The 19,606-nt window shown below is 50.8% G+C and overlaps 7 protein-coding genes across 7 annotated transcripts; 4 read left to right on the forward strand and 3 right to left on the reverse strand.

The window, feature by feature from the left end:
• Window positions 1–426: 426 nt before the first annotated feature.
• Window positions 427–834, reverse strand: N0V96_003206 (uncharacterized protein; the record flags this gene model as incomplete). Its single annotated transcript, XM_065756772.1, has 2 exons — window positions 427–618; window positions 829–834. 2 exons carry the CDS (start codon window positions 832–834, stop codon window positions 427–429), a joined length of 198 nt encoding a protein of 65 aa, XP_065614539.1.
• A 788-nt stretch (window positions 835–1,622) lies between these two features.
• On the forward strand, window positions 1,623–2,069 carry N0V96_003207 (uncharacterized protein; the record flags this gene model as incomplete). Its single annotated transcript, XM_053190985.2, has 1 exon — window positions 1,623–2,069. The coding sequence occupies one exon, from the start codon at window positions 1,623–1,625 to the stop codon at window positions 2,067–2,069; it is 447 nt and encodes a 148-aa protein (XP_053051410.2).
• A 974-nt stretch (window positions 2,070–3,043) lies between these two features.
• N0V96_003208 (uncharacterized protein) lies at window positions 3,044–4,659 on the forward strand (the record flags this gene model as incomplete). The annotated part of the gene is made up of 2 exons (XM_053190986.2): window positions 3,044–3,051; window positions 3,135–4,659. 2 exons carry the CDS (start codon window positions 3,044–3,046, stop codon window positions 4,657–4,659), a joined length of 1,533 nt encoding a protein of 510 aa, XP_053051411.2.
• Window positions 4,660–8,930: 4,271 nt separating this feature from the next.
• On the forward strand, window positions 8,931–9,599 carry N0V96_003209 (uncharacterized protein; the record flags this gene model as incomplete). The annotated part of the gene is made up of 1 exon (XM_053190987.2): window positions 8,931–9,599. One exon carries the CDS (start codon window positions 8,931–8,933, stop codon window positions 9,597–9,599), a length of 669 nt encoding a protein of 222 aa, XP_053051412.2.
• A 1,693-nt stretch (window positions 9,600–11,292) lies between these two features.
• RAD9 (radiation sensitive protein rad9) lies at window positions 11,293–15,282 on the forward strand (the record flags this gene model as incomplete). The annotated part of the gene is made up of 2 exons (XM_053190988.2): window positions 11,293–11,409; window positions 11,872–15,282. 2 exons carry the CDS (start codon window positions 11,293–11,295, stop codon window positions 15,280–15,282), a joined length of 3,528 nt encoding a protein of 1,175 aa, XP_053051413.2.
• A 443-nt stretch (window positions 15,283–15,725) lies between these two features.
• N0V96_003211 (uncharacterized protein) lies at window positions 15,726–16,376 on the reverse strand (the record flags this gene model as incomplete). The annotated part of the gene is made up of 1 exon (XM_053190989.1): window positions 15,726–16,376. One exon carries the CDS (start codon window positions 16,374–16,376, stop codon window positions 15,726–15,728), a length of 651 nt encoding a protein of 216 aa, XP_053051414.1.
• A 1,560-nt stretch (window positions 16,377–17,936) lies between these two features.
• N0V96_003212 (uncharacterized protein) lies at window positions 17,937–18,816 on the reverse strand (the record flags this gene model as incomplete). The annotated part of the gene is made up of 2 exons (XM_053190990.1): window positions 17,937–18,562; window positions 18,633–18,816. The coding sequence occupies 2 exons, from the start codon at window positions 18,814–18,816 to the stop codon at window positions 17,937–17,939; spliced, it is 810 nt and encodes a 269-aa protein (XP_053051415.1).
• Between the last annotated feature and the right edge of the window lie 790 nt (window positions 18,817–19,606).

Raw genomic sequence — 19,606 nt, forward strand, 5'->3', positions numbered from 1 at the left:
GGCTGAACATTTGGAGTCTTCCTTCACATCTGTTTCCAAATCAGCAATTGGTAAGAGGTTTTCTTTTTCGCTTTCGCTATTGTTGCGCCCTGAGTACCTGGTTAAGGTGGTATCATCGAAGACGTGAATCCGAGTGAATTGAGGGTGACATCACGTTGGAAATGCTTACCGAGGCCGCGAGCAGCGATCGCCCACATGCAGGTGACACCGCCAGGAGTTACAGATCCAAGACAGCCTTATAGAATGTCAATAAAGGCCAAGAAATGTGAGACGAGGGATTTTCTTACTAAAGAAGCGGCGCCATCCACAGTGCATGAACGGCACGTTGCTCCTCTTGTCGAGATCTCTGTTCTCAAGGTCCAAATCGGTGTCTAGTTGAGTTGTCAGTTTTGTATCCTTCAAAGGATCCCTTCCATCACTTGAACTTCATTCAAGTCGGAAAACAACGATACCTTTGAAATACGCCTCTAGGGCAGTCTTCCAGTCATCAGGAAGGTCCTTCGGGATCTCGATGTTCTCAGCAGCTCTAAGGGCAAGAGCACCTTCCGCAGAAGGCAGCTCAGCTGGGATGGCCAGAGCCAGGGGGGCCATAACAAGGCAGGCGATGAAGGTGCTGAACTGCATTTTGAAAGGTTTGACTTGAGGAAGATTCAAATACTTGAGTGATGAGACAGTTGGAACTGTTGTTATCGATGTCGAAATAATTCAGGAAGAGAGGAGTCCGTTGGAGCTATTTATGAGAATTCTTTGGTCTATCACAATACTTACAAGCTCAAGACGATTCAAATGTAGCCTCTTTACCACTATCGGGGATGCCTGGCTGCTCACCAACATGTTCGCTGCTCCATGGGTCCTAACGTCTTCACTGAACTGGTTCATCGCGAAATGCTTGCCTGCCACGCGCATTATAGCCAGCTCCTTATTGGTGAACAAAGCTCGTTCTTGCTATTGAGCCCGCTGTGGAACTTTCAAGAGCGTTCATCGGAAAATAAAAAGCTTCTCACATTCAATTTCGTTCCAGAATTGGGTAAATCATTGCGCAGTCGGCCAGTTGACATGTCGGCGAGTCAAGGTGCAGCCGAACATCCGAGCCGCAACTGACTCCTTGACGATCCATGCGCGAACTCAAAAAAGTCAAAAGACGGATGAACTATGGCCTGGGCTTTGTCCTGTCCACTCAGAATCTCTCAATAAGTCCACGAGGACTTGCTGTCATCAAACTCTGTCATATCTGTCGGCTGCTCGGAATTCAGCCGTGTGAGTTGAGAGCAAACAACCACAGCTTTCACGATGACTGAGTTTGGGATCATTGTGAAGCGACGGAGAAACGTGGACACTGGCGAGGATTTCATAGGATACTGGGCAATCAAAGATAATACGAGTTTGGAATTGGACTTCGTGAAGTTGCGCTTAGAATTCGCTAAACAATTATCACCAGTGTCATGGACAGATTGCGTGCAACATCGCAAAAGACGTGTGTATAGGTATATAACGCCCAGAAAACTCCCAAAAAAATGGTAATATTGTCCACAACAGCAGAAAGCTACCACCGCACACTACCAACTCCAAGCATTACACTCAAGAACTCTCTTAACTCCCCTACCCTATACAACAGAGTCACAATGGCACACTTCAGCCGTCCCGTTCTTCTCATCCTCACCACTCTCTTCCTTTTCTACGGCTTCAGTACCGCTTTCCCATCTCTCGCGGGGGCTCTCGAACCTCGTTGCTGGCGCAAAGCCTGCGACCACTGCGAGCGTGTCACTGTCACCATTGATCACCCCGGCTCCTGCAACAGCGTCAACCGCGATAATCTCAAGGCAGCCATCGACAGCACCTTCGTCAACTATGCCGGCAACTGCAGAGGCGAGGAGGCTGGCTTCAGCAATCAGGCGATTGCTGGCATTCAGGGAATCGGTTGCAGAGTTACTGTCAACTTCCCTCGTGGCAACAAGGGTGTCGACTGGGGTGGTTTGATCGGTTCTAACCTGGTTGGAACGGGAAGCTGGGCTGTCTCTGGCACCTCTACCGATGGCAGCGTGCACTGCGGCGGTTCCTGCCAGTGGTAGTTACGTCGATATCACAATCTTTCGATTTCACCACAGCGTAATTTGCCCCCAGAATGAAGTCAAGGATTGCGCAAACAGCATTTAGATGGGATATGGCCCAAGGGTTAATGCCAAGTTTCATACATGAACTTGGCTGGATGTATCTCACTAAAGTACTCTTTTCTTCGATGTGCTCTTCACAGCACCAACTTTATTCACATCATCATCGTGTTTTATCTTCTAAAATATATTGAGTATACGAATTGTTCCAAATTCCAATCATGGAAAAAAAGATTGCTGTATCATCGAGAGAGTCCTGTAGCTTCAAGTTTCCAGCAGTCCGACAGAGCTGGAAAGAACGATATTACAATGCGATACTACGTTTCTACGCAAGTTGACCTGATAGGGTGCTGGCCGCCAAGACCAGATTAAGTAACGTTATTGTAGACTGGCCAGTGACTCTGGCCTCTGCAGCTTGTTGGCCAAGTCTCCGCATCCCGCGGGCTGCACATCACTCTTGGCTGCTGACATGCCAAGTAGGAGCTGATAGCCTGTTAGCCTTGAGATTCGTTGCAAAAGCGAGTGCGAAATCACTGCCACGAAGGATGCTGATACCTGTCAGGCAGCTTCAGAAATTGAGAAGTTTCCAAGAAAATATTCTGTATAAGAGGCCCTCCACCCTGGCTTGAAGAGAAACTTGATATCATATTGCAATCTGGGTAGCTGGTTCGCATTCTTCCAGTCTTATTCCAAAAGACTCAACCTCTTTGCAGTTAATCCTGCCAAATATTTAAAAGCAAGAGCCTTCGCAACTCTTCAGGATTACGGCCCTGCTTTTTCAGATGATTCCTGGTCAATCGCGAGTATGCTAGCTAGCATAGGCAGTGAAAGCAAGAGGGTGGCGTCTCACGCAGCCGCCAGCTTGGTGAAGAGCGTTTTGAAAGAACGGGATAAGGTCGTTGTGAGGACTGGAGTCAATAGCAGTGGGAAACGACATGGCCTTGTGGAAGAGATTGCCCAATCGGCCGCAGCAGGTATCGGTACCATCTCTGAAGCCTTACATCAGAGAAAAGAGAAAAGGTCCAGAGCACCAAATCCAGAAAAGCCCTCAATTCAGCCAGGCGATTTCAACAACACGGAGTCTAGACCAAAACAGCTTGACGAAGGGACCGGAAAATCGAATGCCACTGACCTCGAAGGAGCAACGCCCACGTCAGCTTCGCCACCTGCTAAAGACACAGGTGATATTGCATTGGCCTTTATCAAGAGACACCCGTTGGACATTACTAGAAGTTCTGCGGACAGGCAGAGACTCTCTCTGCCAGTGCTTGTACCCCAGAGACGGCCCGAGAAGCGAGCTCGGGGTTTCATACGAGCCTACGCACCCATGCTAGCCAACGTTGATATCAACCAAGACACTTTCCTCGACTTCATCGATACCTTTAATAAGTCACTCGAACCTAACCCTTGGATCAGCGCCGTCAATTTGGCGGGGTTTGCAGGAGAAGCGCTGCCCGATCCCGCATCGCTACTCTTCGGCTTCGCTGTCGAGGCTGCCACGGAGGCCTTCATGGAGGGACAGAGTTTGTTCTGCTCCAACAAGTTCTTGAACTACGTCAACGCAGAGTTCTTCATTCCACGAGGGTTAGTCTGCCTCGTTGTTACATGGCAGCCCGACAACGACAGCGGTCAATTCGCCACCAACTTTGTGGAGGAAGTGGACGTGCCCCAAACCAAGCCTGATTTAAAGCAGGAAATCTCAGATATTGCCGCAGAAAAAAAGAAGCCTTCAGAGGGCTGGCAAGAGTTGAAGACAGAGATGGGCGAGTTGATGAAACCCACTCATGGCGACTTCAGCTGGCCTGAGCCGGCGCCTCTTATCTTCCCGGACTTCAAGGGTACCCCCGAAATACGTGATGTTGGAGCTAAAAAGAAGAAAGCTTGGGACAGAATGGAAGATTGGATCAATGAACACTCAGACAAACGCGCTCAAGCTAGCTGGATCGACGAGAACAAACATCACCCAGGGATAAACCTGGTGCCACAACCAAAGTTCAAGTCACGTTACGCTGACCCGAATCATCAAATATCTAGTGGTGACCTTGTCTCTTTGGTCACAGGAGGTCGCTGGAGGCTTGCTACAGATGAAGAAGCCGAGTCCAGCAAGCAGTCAGAGAAGCGGGCTCGAAAGGATTGTGAGAAAGTGAAGAGAGACGAAAAGAAGAAGAGGAAAGAAGAAAGCAAGAAGATCACAAAGGAAGACAAAAAGAGAATCATTCTGAAAGCGGAGCAAGGAAAGAAGGTTGATGGCGAATTCAGCGAGACGGCAGATCAACAGGAGAATACGGATGAGATCGTTGACCTAAGAAGTCACAAAGTAAAGGAGACCAGCAGAGATAGTGTTGAGGAAGATGATGAAACGAAACCAAACAGAAAAGCCGGAAATGACGATGTGAAAGGTCACCAGGTTGGGGGACTCAGGGGTGAAAACCAATCCCAGAAGGCGAAGAAGAAAGCTGGTTCTTCAAGCAATTCAAGTGATGTCTTCAAGGATCTTTTCCAAAAGGTAAGCACAGCGCCCGAGTATGCATTGACTGAGTCATTAAGCTAATCTAGACGATAGGACGTACTGTACCTGGCTATCCTCGATCTACCATGCCAGAGGAAGGTGACTGAAGACTTGAGTGATCAGCCGTAGCAGTGGAGTTTGTGCAAACCAACAGAATTCTCAAACTTTAGTGTTTTGGGATGAATGATGGAGACCAATGGTATTGTTTGACTTCTGGAGGCGCGCGCGGATGCGTAGCGCTTACGGCTTCAGACCCTGTGACCTGGTTTGATGTTCTAACCAACAGTCAATATCATGTCGAGCCGTTTGGGGTTGGCCTGGATTCGGCTGTCGCATCTTGGTTGAGGCCGCTCTTGATTGGGAGAAGGGGCTTTTTGCTCCACAGATATGCATTTGATGAGTTGGGAGTTGAAACCAACAACAACGTGAGACACCTTGAGTCTGGCGGCTACATTGAGATCGATTTGTTGTTACCAGGGTCGCAAAAGGATATTGGAACAGGCTAGGCACTAGTTTGCCTGAAATTTCTTGGCGGTCAGGTGGAAATTTGTATAAGTAGACACCGAATGAACACAGAATAGCAAGCTTGTAGTTATCCCCGTACTTGTGCATCATAGATTCATCGAAACACTCGAATAAGTCACTTCACTATTGTCATACTCTGAAGGGGACCGTCTTTGGAACTACAATCTTCAAGCTCATCTCCCAGCCCTCAACTGCTGCTTCCCCGCGTCGCCTATTCGAGCTCTCGAGATGTCGATTACCACCTTGACAGCAGAGATCAGAGGCCCACAGCTTACCGGTACGTACGATGTTGAAGACCTGAGTCCATCTCTTTTCCTAATAAACTCCCAGCGTCGCAGTTCTGGACTACCATCGCGTGCGTTCAAAAGCTTAGATTCGGTCCAGTTGCGATTCCCAAACCATGCGAATGGTGCCACAATCTTCGTGTCAAGCAAACTCCCGTGAAGGCTGGATACCGGCGGGACGATTTCCGCACCTTCGTTCGCTCAAAGCATGACTTTGAGACTGGCTCTGCCCATGGATGCCGCTGGTGTACTGCTGTTGTTCAAACTCTTGACCGTCTTAAACTCACGCCTTTACATTACCAGCGAGTCGTCCTCTTCATGTTCAAGAGAGGAGGTTGTCAACTGAGCGTGCCCATGGCACGTGTCACTGTACAGTTCTACACCCCTACTGGTGAGCTTACTTAGCATTAAACCCATATGTACCGGTCTGACGATGATTCTTAGGATACCCTCCTGTCTGGGATGGCATCACGCAGGGCTACGAGATGAGTAACTGTGGAGATGTTCATCAGACGGCTGAATTCATTCGTTCCTGCATCCGGAACTGTGATGATAACCACACCTTCTGCAAGGCCCAATCCCCAACGATGCCAACGAGAGTCATTTATGTCGGCAACGCGGAAGATACCCAGGTACGGCTAGTTGAAACCGCTCAAATTCACGCAACTCCCTACACCGCGCTCAGCTATTGTTGGGGCAAAAGCGGAAATTTTGTGACCACAAAAGGAACCATCGATGACCACAAGAAAGCCCTTGATGTAGATGACTTCCCACAGACGGTTCGAGACGCTGTAGAAATTACAAGAGGACTTGACTTGAAATACCTGTGGGTAGATGCTATTTGCATTATTCAGGACTCCGCCGAAGACTGGGAAAAGGAGGCCTCGAAGATGGCTTCCGTGTACAGCGACGCGTACTTCACCATTTCCGCTGCAACAGCCCACACCTCTACTGAGGGCTTCGTTTCTCAAAAGCACGAGGTGGCCCTTCAACAACAGCCATTTCGGATGAATTGGCGCACCGATCGAGGAAAGCGGTCCATACTTGCAGCTCGAGTCATTCCAGGGGCAGATGCTCATATGGCCACGATTACTGGAGATCGCAAGCCTAAGCTTCCTCTCATGACAAGGGGTTGGACCCTCCAAGAGGAACTTCTCTCACGCAGAACAGTGACTTACACAGAACATGAGTTGTGGTGGACCTGCCAAACTGAGAGAGACTGCGAATGCCACACCTTCAAGGAAGTTTCTACAAACACTCAGACGACGCTATTCTCGCCCAAACATATGACCAGCCCGCAGGTTGCTTTTGGACAGTGGCGTGATCTTGTCAACGAGTTCTTTCAACGGCAACTTACTTTTGGAAGTGACAGACTACCTGCGTTGTCGGGTCTGGCAACCGTTTTCCAACGGAAGACAGGGTCCTCTTACATTGCCGGGCTGTGGAAAGACAATCTCATCAACGACCTTCTGTGGTATACGCCAAGGAGAAGAATCGAGGAGTTGGATGATGCAAATTCCCAAGACCGGGTGAACTGCCACATACCAACATTCTCATGGGCGTCAGCTGGTGGTCAGGTCGACTTTTTCAAAGGACCATTTGTTGAACCTGGTTCAAAGGCAAACCAATGGGCCCCTCAGGCTGTTGTTGTAGATGTCAGCACTACTACCAGCGACAACAACCCACTGGGCAATGTGACTGCCGGTCACATTACTTTGCGTGGTCAGATCAAGCAAGCGACCCTCGAAGTTGTTGCCACACGCCGCGGCAGGTTTAGGTCGTATGGAATCAAGAACAACGGAGAATCGGTCGTTTTCCATCCCGATGCGCGTCTGGAGAGGTTCCAGTTGGGTGTGGACGATACCATGAAGGGGGAAGATGCCTCGGTTCGGCGCTCGCCAGCTCGTTCTGAGGTCGAACCCGCTGGTACAGAGTCGCCAGTCATGTTGCTCCATCTTGGAGACTGGGCTGTGGCTGATGGAAAGCTCGTAGACATGACGTATCTTGTGTTAGGAAGATCGCCAACGGATACAAGCAAACATGAGAGGCTGGGTCTTGCGTATCAACAAGTACAGTTTGGTTGCGAAGAAGATGCCATCAGGGATGCATGGAGGGGAGATATCACTATTTTGTAATGGGTTTGATGTGCGCGGCTAGAACGTAATTTGGGAGATGGAAACCTGTTGGGGTTGGGTTAGTTTAGGGTAAGTCATTTCCAAAGATTTAAGACATCGGGGCTTGGAGGGTGAAGCGTTGTTTCAAGAGTCCAGTCTATACTTTACCGTGTACGGAATGAATGCAATATTGGTGATGCCGAAGTTTCTTTCCATCTCTTCATCAGTGAGGTCCATGAATCGCCTTGGTGTGTGCCCACTAAATTTGGTGAGTGACTCAATGACTCAGCTCTTAGATCGGATGTTAAATCAGGCCGTAAAATAACTTCTGGCCACGGAATAGATTTATCACTGTATCGGGTTCGTTAGGGTCAAATCAATCCGCTGGCGCAAAAGGCTGATGTCAAATTACCGTTGTCTCCTAAGATGGCGCCGAATGGCAAGCACTCTTTGCCACCGCAAGTCCAGGCTCGCTTAGACGAGTGGAGTCGTCTCAACTCAAACCCCATTCAATTTGCTTGAAACAACTTTCTCCCGAAGGCTCGTTTACCACGAACATTGGACAACACCATCCAAATTCATATTCGAGAACTTATAATATGCTCCATTGCCCTCGCCAATTCTCAATCATGCGAATCTCGGGTGAATTGTCGGGATCCTCGTGCCGGAAGGGCGCAGGATCGTCCGGCCGCCCGTTGACCGGTAACCCGAGCTGACATGTCGATCACAGGCACAACCGACGCATCCCACGGGAACCTCAAGAAGCTTAACCGGCGATTTTGTACCTATTGTCAACGGCGACTGGTGCAAAATCCAGTCTTGCTTTACCGCCAAATAGGCAAGTGCCGACAACTCCTTCACGATACGACGTAGCAATGCATGGTTGCGGGGGCTAGGTGCAACCTTCGGCCTGATGTGCCATTAAGTTCGGACGACAATCGTTCCTACCCCGGTCCAGAATGACCCTGTTCAGTTCGTGTTTTCCCTGAGACTTTTGACTGAATAACCCCTTCGAGGATCAAAGTGCCCTCCAATATGTCGTTCGCCGTGAGAGCCGTCTAAGTTTAGCGGCACTCGGATCGTCATGTCATGGGGGGGGCCCCTGCGTCGGAGTGTTTCGCCTCTTTCCAAAAGCGATGTTTCCAGTCCCTGGCAGTGGGTGGAAAAACTGACGGTGTGGAGGTTACTTCATCTATCTCGAGGGTTTGGCGGGGCTTTGACAGGGAACGTGAAGCCGAGCTAGCAAAAGACATCAGCCGACTGCTATCAACTTGAAGCTTGGTTGAAGAGGTATTTGACCAAGCCCGTTTCCCGCCTGTTCGTCTGGTCTCGTGTTCGAGCTTTATCGCCCATCTCAAGCGCGAACAAGTCTTCAACCTTCCTCTGCAAAATGGTCTGGCTCAACCAAGCCGCCCTCTTTCTGGGCAGCGCGCTGCTGGTGGCAGACGTGCTACCCGTCGGGGCCGTCCGCACTATCATCCCTAAGACGAGCTTCGACTCCCAATCCAACTTCGACGCCGACTGGAACTACCTCTACCCCTGGGGCACCGACCACAACGGCGGCGCTCGCATGACAAAGGACAACGTCAAATTCAGCGGCGGCACGTTGACCATCACGGCCAACAAGGTCAGCGGGCAGCCGCAGGCGACGCACGGCGGGCAAAAGATCAACATCAACTACCTCAGCGGAGCGATCCACGCAAAGGAGCACTTCAATGTCTCACGCGGAGGCGGGTACGACTTTAGCGCCGAGATCAAGGCGACGACGACAAAGGGCACGTGGCCCGCCTTCTGGCTGACGGCCGTCCAGGGGTGGCCGCCAGAAATCGACATGGCGGAGTGGAAGGGCAGCGGCAAGGTCAGCTTCAACACGTTCAACACGAGCTCCATCGTCGCCGCGAAGGACGTGACGTACCCCAGCCCGGGCAACTTCCACTCGTTCAAGTGCGAGACGAGGGACTTGAACGGCAAGGACGTGCAGGCTAAGTTCTACATGGATGGCAACCTCATCACGACACAGGTGGGCGCCGGGTATTTTGGGAAGCCCATGTACCTGTGAGTGAAAGCTTGGCTTCTAAGCGTGAAGTTTATCAGATTACTGACATGAGTGGTGAATAGGATTATCAACTTGCAAATGGAGGGTTCCTCCGGTTCACCCGGCCCAACGAGCAGTAAGCTTTTCTTGTCAATTTATTCTTAAACTCAAACGACTAACCACCCCACTATAGACACGGAATATCAAGTCCGAAACCTCGAGGTGCTGAGTTACAATCCTTGAAATGAAGGAACGAATGATTCAGGCGAAGCGACATAGTTTATGAGCACGTTGTGCTTGTTATTTTCCCTGTATTTATTTCATGACTGCGAGCACGCACCACGTACATATCTTTACCATGCAAAATACCATGGATGACACTGTCAGAGGCAGCACTTGAAGAGTTGTAGTCATCTACCAACCTGTGACAAAACCTGATGCTCGCATGCTCGCTTGATCACATCTACAGCCCTCTGGTCCTTCGAGCGAATAGGTGTCTTTCCTAAGTCCGACCCTGGCTAGAATCTTCTGCTGCAATTAGCAAATGATTTCGTCCACTTGGCACATACTCTAGTCCTGCACCCCTTATCAGTACATGCTACGTAGACCAGAGCTCTCATACATCCATGGGTAAAAGAGTGGTCAACAGGCGGTCAAAACATTGATCGCTAGTGGCGATTATCCTGTAGTCAAGATGTTAGCGTATGGACAAATTGACAAGGGGAGTAGGGAGAGAATGCCAGGTTGTGGATGGGCCAACTATATAGTGGTTATGATTTCGTCGGCGACTGCCAGTCCAGGTAGTCGAAGGGATTCTGTGTGTTTGGCCGTAATCTTCTGTTTGAGTCATGCCTTTCTTACCTTACCTTGCTCAAGTGTTCCATGTTCCATGGATGAGGGGAATTGCCTACTAGACCATGTGAATGCGGTTTCTTGCTCACCATTTTCCCTATTGCACATTTAGCTATCAAACTTTGTGGAAAGACTTACTTGTCGGAACGCGTACTTTGGATAGATGGATAAGACAATAAGTACTCTAGGTTTCTCATTCCTGACTACCTCAAATGGCCAGCCTTGGTCTAGTTATACATGCATTCCCGCAGGCTGTGTACTGAGCTGCGTGGCGACCACGATGATTGCTTTGAATCATGAAGTTGAGCAATGCCACGTAAGTCTTTGCCAGATTTGCTTTTGAAACAAGGATCTTGTGGTCGAGTTGCGACAAAGCGGATTCGTAATCTGCTAAATAATAGCGGATATGCCACCTTTCAGTCTACCTAAGAAGGACCCCATCAGGAGACGCAAAATAAGCAGAAGCCAGGCTTCTTTGTGCCATGCAATGCTATCTTTTTGTTTCTTTATTTCCAAAGACTTCGAATATTCTAGAATTTAATCTCTTTTTCTGTGAAAATCTCAGAAGCTCTTTCCTGTTCAGCAAGGTAAGTACCTTAAGATAGTTAAAGTACTTTATTTCAAGGAAAGAAGCTGGAAGACACGAAGGTAGGAGCCATACAGTCTTTGCTTACATAAAGAGAAGTCGCTGACATAACGACTCGGTCACGTGGTACCGTGTTGGTCTCGTGTCTCATACGCTCGCGTCTTCTAGACCCCTGCCACCTTTTTCCTCCCCCCACCATCTTTGAATCTCTGAATGATTGTCGCGTCATTCACGTTGCTGTTCATCAAGTCAAAGCCGGTCCGACAATGAGATGTCACGATGCCGCGGTCCAAAACCCTTCAAGCGGCAGAGAAGAAGGCCGTCGAGGGCAATAACGAATCGCAAGACAGCCAAGCCATTTTCGACCGATATGTGGCAGAATACGGGATCGGCGTGGTACGTACGGCCATTTTTGCTTTTTCTAGGGTGGCGTTTCCCCCCCAGAGTGGAGGCGTATTTTCTGCCTGCCCTGAGCATGTCTGGTGGCTCTGCTGGTGGGCAATGGATTGGATTGGACTGGATTGATTGCAACAATTTAGCACTGCGACGACACAGGCCTTGCTGCAACCTTACGCTAACTATTTTGGGCACCACCCGTAGACAAGCAGCTCGCCCCCAAGAGCATCGTCCAACGCGTCGCGACACAATCCGAGAGGCAACAAACGACATCGCGACAGTCTTCATTCGCATCATTCTGATCCTTTGAGCCAAAGCGACAGTCAGCGAATTGCTCAATCTTTCCCCAGCACTGCTCCGCAGACAAGAAGCACCGAAAACGCGGTTTGTCACGCCCCCACCAAGTCGACAAGTATGTCTCACATGGAGCTGGGATGGCACTGACCTGAATAGCTACCCCAGCACGACCTCGATCACGAAACTCCGGTACCCGCGTTGCCTATTGTTGCTGCTGCTGCGGATGCCGTAGGCCTTGATTGCGGCCCAGATCCCGACACAATTCCTACGAGCCTGTCCTCGACAAAACCCAACCACGGAAGCGACTCGAATTGTCTTGCAGCAGACCCAAAGCCTCATATCGAATTCGAGGCGATAAATACGATATTTGACGAGGTCCCCGCACCATGCATTGCCGACAAAACCGTGAGGAAAGTCAATGCCCTCCCTAGAGCTTCGGGCCACGCGCTCTCCACGAAAGCCAAGATGGACGTCTCGCAGCAATCCCCCACCCAAGATAACGACGATCGGGACTACGAGAACTACTACGAAGGCCCTTCATTCGTCGAAACGAGTCCCATTTCGCAGGACCACAGCACCGAGCAGCCCGCGATCCACGAGGAGGATTCCGCGGTTGTCGACTTCGGCAATCTCGACCATCTGATACAAGGCGACACCCAGGGCGATACTCAGGGCGACGAAGAGCCTTCATCCTTTCCCGACCATGCCGCCCCTATACACACCCGTGGAGCTTGGCGAAATCGCACCTCCAGTTCTCAGCAACAATCCTCTGTTCAGCGTACCGACGGCCAGTCCCCTTTACTACCGACGGCCCCTCCGCCACAGACCCCAGCGCAACGCCATAACCCCTTTGCTGGGAAGAAGCTCGGCGACCCTGCCTTAGCAGGATCTCAACTTTTTGGTCAGACGCAGTTCTCATCCGCCGTTAAACATTTCAGCCCTACCTCTTCGAGACCATCGCCGCACGTCTACGCCCACAACTCCATCTCACCTAACATAGCCGAGACGTCGCCTCTTAAGAACCGGTACAACGTCACATCACCTCCCGATTTGCTTTCTTCGAGTCCTCAAGCCCTGCGAGTCGGAGGCCCGGCGCCCCACGACCGCCAGCATAGCCCGAGCAACTCTGGGCCTCTCGAAGATGGCACCATACCGGAGTCTCCGCAAATGCCCACCACAAACACACGGGGCTTACCAGAACCGATGGGCATTTACGAAAGCATGATGGAATCTCAAGAGAGAAAAAGAAAGAGTGCTGAGGTTGAGCCCGAACTTTCAGGAGAGGAATCCGACGACGTGGTCGCGAGAGTGGAGCGGAGAAAACGTGCTGCAATGAAAAAGAAGGCGGCTGCGCAAGATCTTACAACAATTCCCGTGCAGCGGGCAAGTTCCAATGGGTCTGTGGAGGTTCCCTCAACAACGCGAAAGCCGAGGAAACCCCCGCCGAGGAGGATGCGATACCGTGCTCGACGTGCTGAGGAGGATTCGACTGCATCCGAAGATGAGGTCGACGGGTTTACAGTAGCTGATTCCCAAGGCAACGCAAACGATCAGCAGACTCGTGCTAGCAATTCGCCCGACGTTGTGGAAGCAAAAAATGGTTCCAAAAATGGCCTTGTCTCGAGCAACGATGCGGTGCCCGACAGCGCCGGACCAACCCAGAAGTCTGCCTCAAATGGCGTGGTACCTGGCACAGAAAGCTCCGGCACCGGATCTCGGCCTAAGGATCTCCTTATACCGGAAACCAGTCCCAACAATACTCAATCCCGGCCAGAAGGGAGAGATGATATACCGCTAGACGTGTCAGTGGACATCAAGAAGTCACAACAGGCAGAGGAACCAGATGCACCGGTGACCCAGCCAAAGGACATTGAAGCCGAGGTCGAGCTTCTACCCGAGACTCCAGAGCCTTCTCTCCCTCAGCCTTCTCGCCGATCGAGCCGCAAGTCCAAGCCAACTCTCAAGGCACAGGTTCTCAAAGGTGCCAATAGTACCGTCGTGTCCTCAGATGCCGCCGGAACCAACGTGGCTACATCACCTACTAAAGACGAGCCAGATGCAGGTCGAGTGTCGCAGGGAATTGGTGCTACGGTGGTCAACGAGGCGACAGCTACACCGACAGATGTGACCGATGGAGTAATGAATCCAACGGTGAACGGCGAACCGCCTATGCCATCTTCACCGCCGCTACCAAAAGCTATCAAGGGTATTGGAACTCCAAATACGGTTGTTAGTGAGAGTCTTGCCGAGCAAGGTCCGGCGACGCCCGACATTCGTGTCAATGCCGCCGCTTCAACTGCCCCTGGCTCAACAACATCAACACTCAGCGTACTTACAACCACGCCAGTTCCATCCTCCGATAGTCCAACTGCATCGCAAGAATCGGTTGAACTACCACCTCTCTCACCAGATAAGTCGAGATGTGGACGCCAGCCTGCCAAGGCCTTGCCTAGACTCGCCACCGGATCGCGGGCTCCCAAGCAAGGTACCCGAAAGCAGGTCAGGAGGGCAACTCGTCTTGATTCAGCATCGACAGATGAGCTGCATCGATCACCGTCTGTCAACGGATTCGAGAACAGCATTATTCAACCTCCAAAGACTAGCGTCCGGGGCAGCCGCCTATCTATGCTCTCTCACACATCGACGTCGAAAGACAACGCCAGTAAGCCTCCTATTTTTGCTGGCATGGCATTTGCGATATCTTTCCAATCGAAAAAGGACGGTGAAAAAGCGGATCACTTCGAGCAACGAATGGGCCAAAGCCGCGAAATGGAGAAAATGATTCTACAGTGCGGAGGCTTGTTATTGAGCAATGGCTTTGACGAGCTCTTCGAGTCCAACGCTCTCGGAAGCACGGCAACTAGCCCAGCCTCGGAAACGAGGGACGAGAATCCACTGACGCTGACCCCGTTTGCGCAGACCATTGGTTTCACCGCCTTGATCGCTGATGGTCACTCTCGTAAGGTCAAGTACATGCAGGCCCTCGCACTTGGGCTGCCGTGCATATCGGACCGTTGGATTGCTACTTGCATTTCGAAAGGGGCTGTGGTCGACTGGCTCCCATATCTGCTCTGCGCTGGCCAATCCACTTTCCTCCGCGATGCCATCCGGTCGCGATATCTAGCACCTTACTCGGCCACTGACGCTCGACTCGTGGACGTCGTTGAGCGGAGACCAAAGATGCTAGAGGGAAGTCAGATCCTGCTGGTGATGAAGAAATCAAGAGCTGAGGAGAAGAAGATGCCCTACGTGTTCTTGGCACACGTGCTTGGCGCCACACTCTCAAGGGCGTATAGCGTTGACGAAGCAAAGGAGACTCTCAGGCAGCGAGAACTCCTCAAAGACCCATTTGACTGGGTCTATGTTGATGAACATACTGGATCGGAGGAGGGACTATTCAGTACTGTTGCTCCTTCATCGAAGCCTTCGAAAGGATCGAAGAAGCGAAAGAGGGCTGCGGCAGCAACAGATGACGCTCCCCGGCCGCCGAAGAGAATCAGGACTTTGAGCAATGAGCTTGTCATACAGAGCCTGATTCTAGGAAGGATGATTGAAGAAGGTGAAATGGAGGTCTAAATCACATGAGTGACCTGAACTGTATTACTACGTAAGATATGGGATGAGGAAAAAGGACGAGAGGACTTGGGACAGGGCACTTTTACGGCGTTTGAGCATGGGACGGACATGTTATGAGGATGATACCTTTGAGCGAGGGGCAAGCCTTGATGTGTTTCTGGTCAACAACCAATATCACCATAGTTATTCGAAATGAATCAAACGATTGAAGTCACTATTTCCACGAGACATGAGTGATATGGAAGATGAATCACAGGAAGCACAGAGTCAGTAAAGTTATTGCGCGCGAAAACAGTAATCAATTCAGTGAAGCGATGGACCCAGCCATGCCTTGTTAACAAAACGCCACAGAACTCCTGATAGTACCTAGTTGCCCTTCATTCCTGACCAATCTCGACACCTTTTGGCATTTGATGCCCGGGCCGGGGTCCCAATTCCCACGATTACTGCTTCCTGCTCTGGCTTGAGCCACGGCTGGGCGTGGGGGAGGGCGTGGTAAGGCCAACCGCAGCAATGGTGACCTTTTTCTTCTCCGTCTTTTTCGGCTCCGCGCTGCCCTTGGCGCCTCCCTCTCTAGCCTTTCCTTCCTCTTTCTCCTTGGAAGGAAGAGGAAGAGGAAGAGGGAGCGCCGTGGGCAGGAGGCGGACGTTGGACTTGCCCGCCCCCAGCTGGGCTCGGTGGGTTGCCGCCGCGGAGCCAAAGGAGCCGATTGCGACTAGGCCCTTGGGAAGTTCCTTGCTCTTCTTGGTCCGCTTGGGCTTGCTGACCCGGTTGCCGGTCTTCGTACTGCTGGGAATACGGGCCGGATCAGCAGAGGCCTTGTCGGTTGTCTTCGTGCCCTTGGTCTTGGTCTTGGGCTTGGGCGTCTTGGGCTCGGTTGACGTGGCCTTGGTCTCGTCCGAGGTCTTCTTGGTGACCTTGGCGGAAGTCTTGGGCGAGGACTTTCCCTTGTCGGCAGCAGAAGGAGACGACTTGGTGACATAGCTGGCCTTCTTCACTCCGGATGAAACGGGCTTCAGGACGTTGACCTTGGCCTTGACGACTCGCTCAATCCGAATATTGGCGGAGCGAGGGGCGGGCTTGAGGAAAGGCATCTTGATTTGAGGCGAATGAGTATGTGTAGATAGAAGAGGATGAGTATGTTTAGATGATTGGTCGCGATCCGAATCCTGAGCTCTGGAGAGTAGAAAGATTTAGTCTTGAGAAGAGTGATGGATGTCAGAGCAGGAGTGACGAACTTTTGGGGAGAAGAAGCGTCTTCTTATAGCAACTTATGAGGCCAGAAAGGTTGTGTCGACGGCTTTGAGGAGAAGAGTCCCGGCACTGAAAGTCATGAAAGTTGAGAGAGTTTGACGGTCCGGCCGTGGAGATCCAAAAGTTACCAGACTCTTGGACGAGGTTAAATGGGATACTGGGAGCATGTTAGGCTTGCTCGTTCCTAACTCCGATGGGGTTGACTCACAAGGTGCGATTGAAGGGCGTAAACGGCCGGGAAGCTGATGAGGCGGACGGCTGAGGACAGTGAGGAGCAAAAGGTACCTGACCGAATTGTCGAAGAGAAGAATGAGATTGAGGCCGGCTCAGGGTATCTAGTAAATAGTGGTTTGGCGTAAAATAGCTCGATAAGGGGAGAAAAAAAAGGGAGGTCGAGGGTGAAGGCGAAGGGATTGGCGATTGAGATGGTGATGGAAGCTGGAGAAAAAGAGAAGAGAAGAGAAAGAGAAGAAGAGTTTTCAGGCAATTGGTCTGGCGAGTCGGAAGAATCTCCGTAAGAAATCTGATAGCGGGCAGTGAATGTGAAGTTGTGCCGTCGCTTCTTGTTCGAGGCCTTACTCTTGAGGAAGCAATCGAAAAGGGAAGGAGAGGTTGGGTTGATATCAATTCATTACCGGAGAGTGGTAAGATGAATACGCAGTGAATACTCTCCTGGTCCAGCCACACTGTCATGAGGCGGAGGAGATAGCCACCACAAACTAAGGTGAAGTCCACAGCTCGTAATGAAACGGGATCTAACAAGGCAGAGATTGAAATGACCAGTATATCGCGGCTTCGACTATGATCAAATGCCACCGGTAAGCGACAGGAAGAAATTGTTGGTTTGCTATTGTAGGTTGATTCAAATCCGTCTTTGCTCGCACTGCCAGCGGGGTTGTAATTCATTGCGTTTAGTCTCAATCAATACATAAATTGCGAAAGCAATGGACTCCAATTAGAGTTCCTCAGACTGAGATGCTGAAAGCAACTTCAAGCTAGCCCTGTGGAATATCCGAGTACACATGGCTGCGGTGATACGATGGCTCATTTGACAGTGAGATAACAATCGACGATGGGCTACAATCAGCACCTTCAAGACCCTTCGGAACACCATTTTTTTTGTCACCCAACGGCCTCATGTATATTTTGGTGGCCCGGCTCTCTATAAAACCACACCACACCACACCAGCCGATCTGGCTTTGGCAACTCGTTCAATCCGAATGTTGGTTGAACGGGGTCTGGCTTGAGGAAAGCCATCTTTGCAGTGGAAGGCTGGCAGTATGGGGGGATATTCCATCGCATACCAATAGTGCTTGCTACGCTCATTGCATCTACCAAGGTCAAACTCCTTCGATTATCGTCATTTCCGTCATTGTAGTCTATCGTGAATATTGTACTATCAGAGAGCCACGTCGTTGAAGACAGTGAACATCTCATTGTCCTCCCCAACACCACCCTGGCGTTTCTCCTGGTACTTGTCGAGGTATCTCATCCAGTAATCGACGGCTTCGATGAGCTCCTTCATCTTCTTGGTATATGCTCCCTCCTTCATCTCATCGCTCTCAACCAAATCGCGAAGGTAAGCCTTGCGGCCGTTGACGAAGAGCTCGTGCATAGCCTGGCAGGCCTTGGGAGAGACATCGATATTGTGGGAAGATGGGGTAAGACCGCCGCCGACAATTCCTTTGGCCTTGATCTCATCCGCAACGGTCTGATAGAATCCTTGGTTCTTCACCTCGTGGACGTCGTCGTTGAGGATGTAGCCGGAACGATGGCTCCTGGCTGATCTGAAGAGTCGAGTGACAAAGGCCTGGATCCGGATGCTGTCGAGGCTATGGGTGCCCTGAAGACAGAGAGCTTCGACAAGACTTTCTGCCTTGTCGTTGGGAAGGAAGTCTTCTTCCGTAAACTTGAAACCGACGGAGAAAGCCTGCTTGATCGTACCGGTGAGTAGAACCATAGCCTTGGTGGTCTTAAGGAACGGACGAACTTCCGGCTGAACGCTGGATGGAAGTTGAGCTTGAACTACAGAATCATTCTTGTCAGAGATGAGATGTTCAACGAGATCAATGAAGGCTCATTCCATATCAATCACGACCTGAGAGCTGGCGCTTCCTCTCTCGATTTTTATTGGCTCGGCGGAGGTCGTTCTCGGCTACCCATTGCTGCTTCCGACGAAAGTTATGCATCTTTCTGCCGCTCATGCCCTCGAAGGCAATCTTGTCCTCTGCTGCTTCAGACGATTTATTCTCCGGAACAGACAGCTCATCCATCTCCATGCATGCGATGGTATTGGGGATCCGAAGAGGTCGACATGGTGAAGACAGAATGAGACGGGGTCGAGGTAGGCTGATGTAAATGAAAGATCAATATGCAGTTGATTGAGGGTGTGAGATGATAAAAAGCATCGGAAGATGTGGCCTACCTCCTATGATATCTTGTAAGAAAATGCAGGCGAGACCTAGGCTGCGATTTTCGACGAGGGAGCGAGGAAATTGATCATCAAGGATGGTAAAATCGCCAAGGAAAGGCAAGGAAGGAGAGGTTGAAAAGATGATCCATCGGAGTAAGGTACGAAGGCGCAAGATAAAGTTCGACTAGCATCGCTGCGGGCAACCCGAGAATGATCAAGTGCAGAGGCGGATGGTATATAGGAAAAAGAGTAGGCAGGGTCTTCAACAAGCACCGTCTGAAGTGTATATGGTCTAGTGGTGGAGTTGTAAGCCTGGTTCGGCTAATCGAAAATTGGTGACCCTACATAATGCCACAGGCAGCTTGTTTTTTTTGGCATTTTCTCTCATATTAATCTTGGTGAGATTCGATGTCATCCCACTCGCTTCACACTATGGACAGGTACCGGTACTTGGCCACCAACGTGACTTAGTTGGCGAGAGGTCGCGAGCTCGAGTCGGACTGTTCTTGACCTTTTTCCACCCCTCTCTATATCTAGGTCTCTCCAGCGCAAAATCTCTGCCTCATGCTCTGTTATCCATGCCAAAGTACATAAAACTTCTTTTGCAATGGCTCTGAGGCTCTCAGTCATTCTGAAATCGGCAGAGGATGCCGGGA

The sequence above is a fragment of the Colletotrichum fioriniae genome, assembly GCF_027942845.1.
Source record: "Colletotrichum fioriniae strain IMI 355084 chromosome Unknown scaffold_3, whole genome shotgun sequence".
NCBI lineage: Eukaryota > Fungi > Ascomycota > Sordariomycetes > Glomerellales > Glomerellaceae > Colletotrichum > Colletotrichum fioriniae.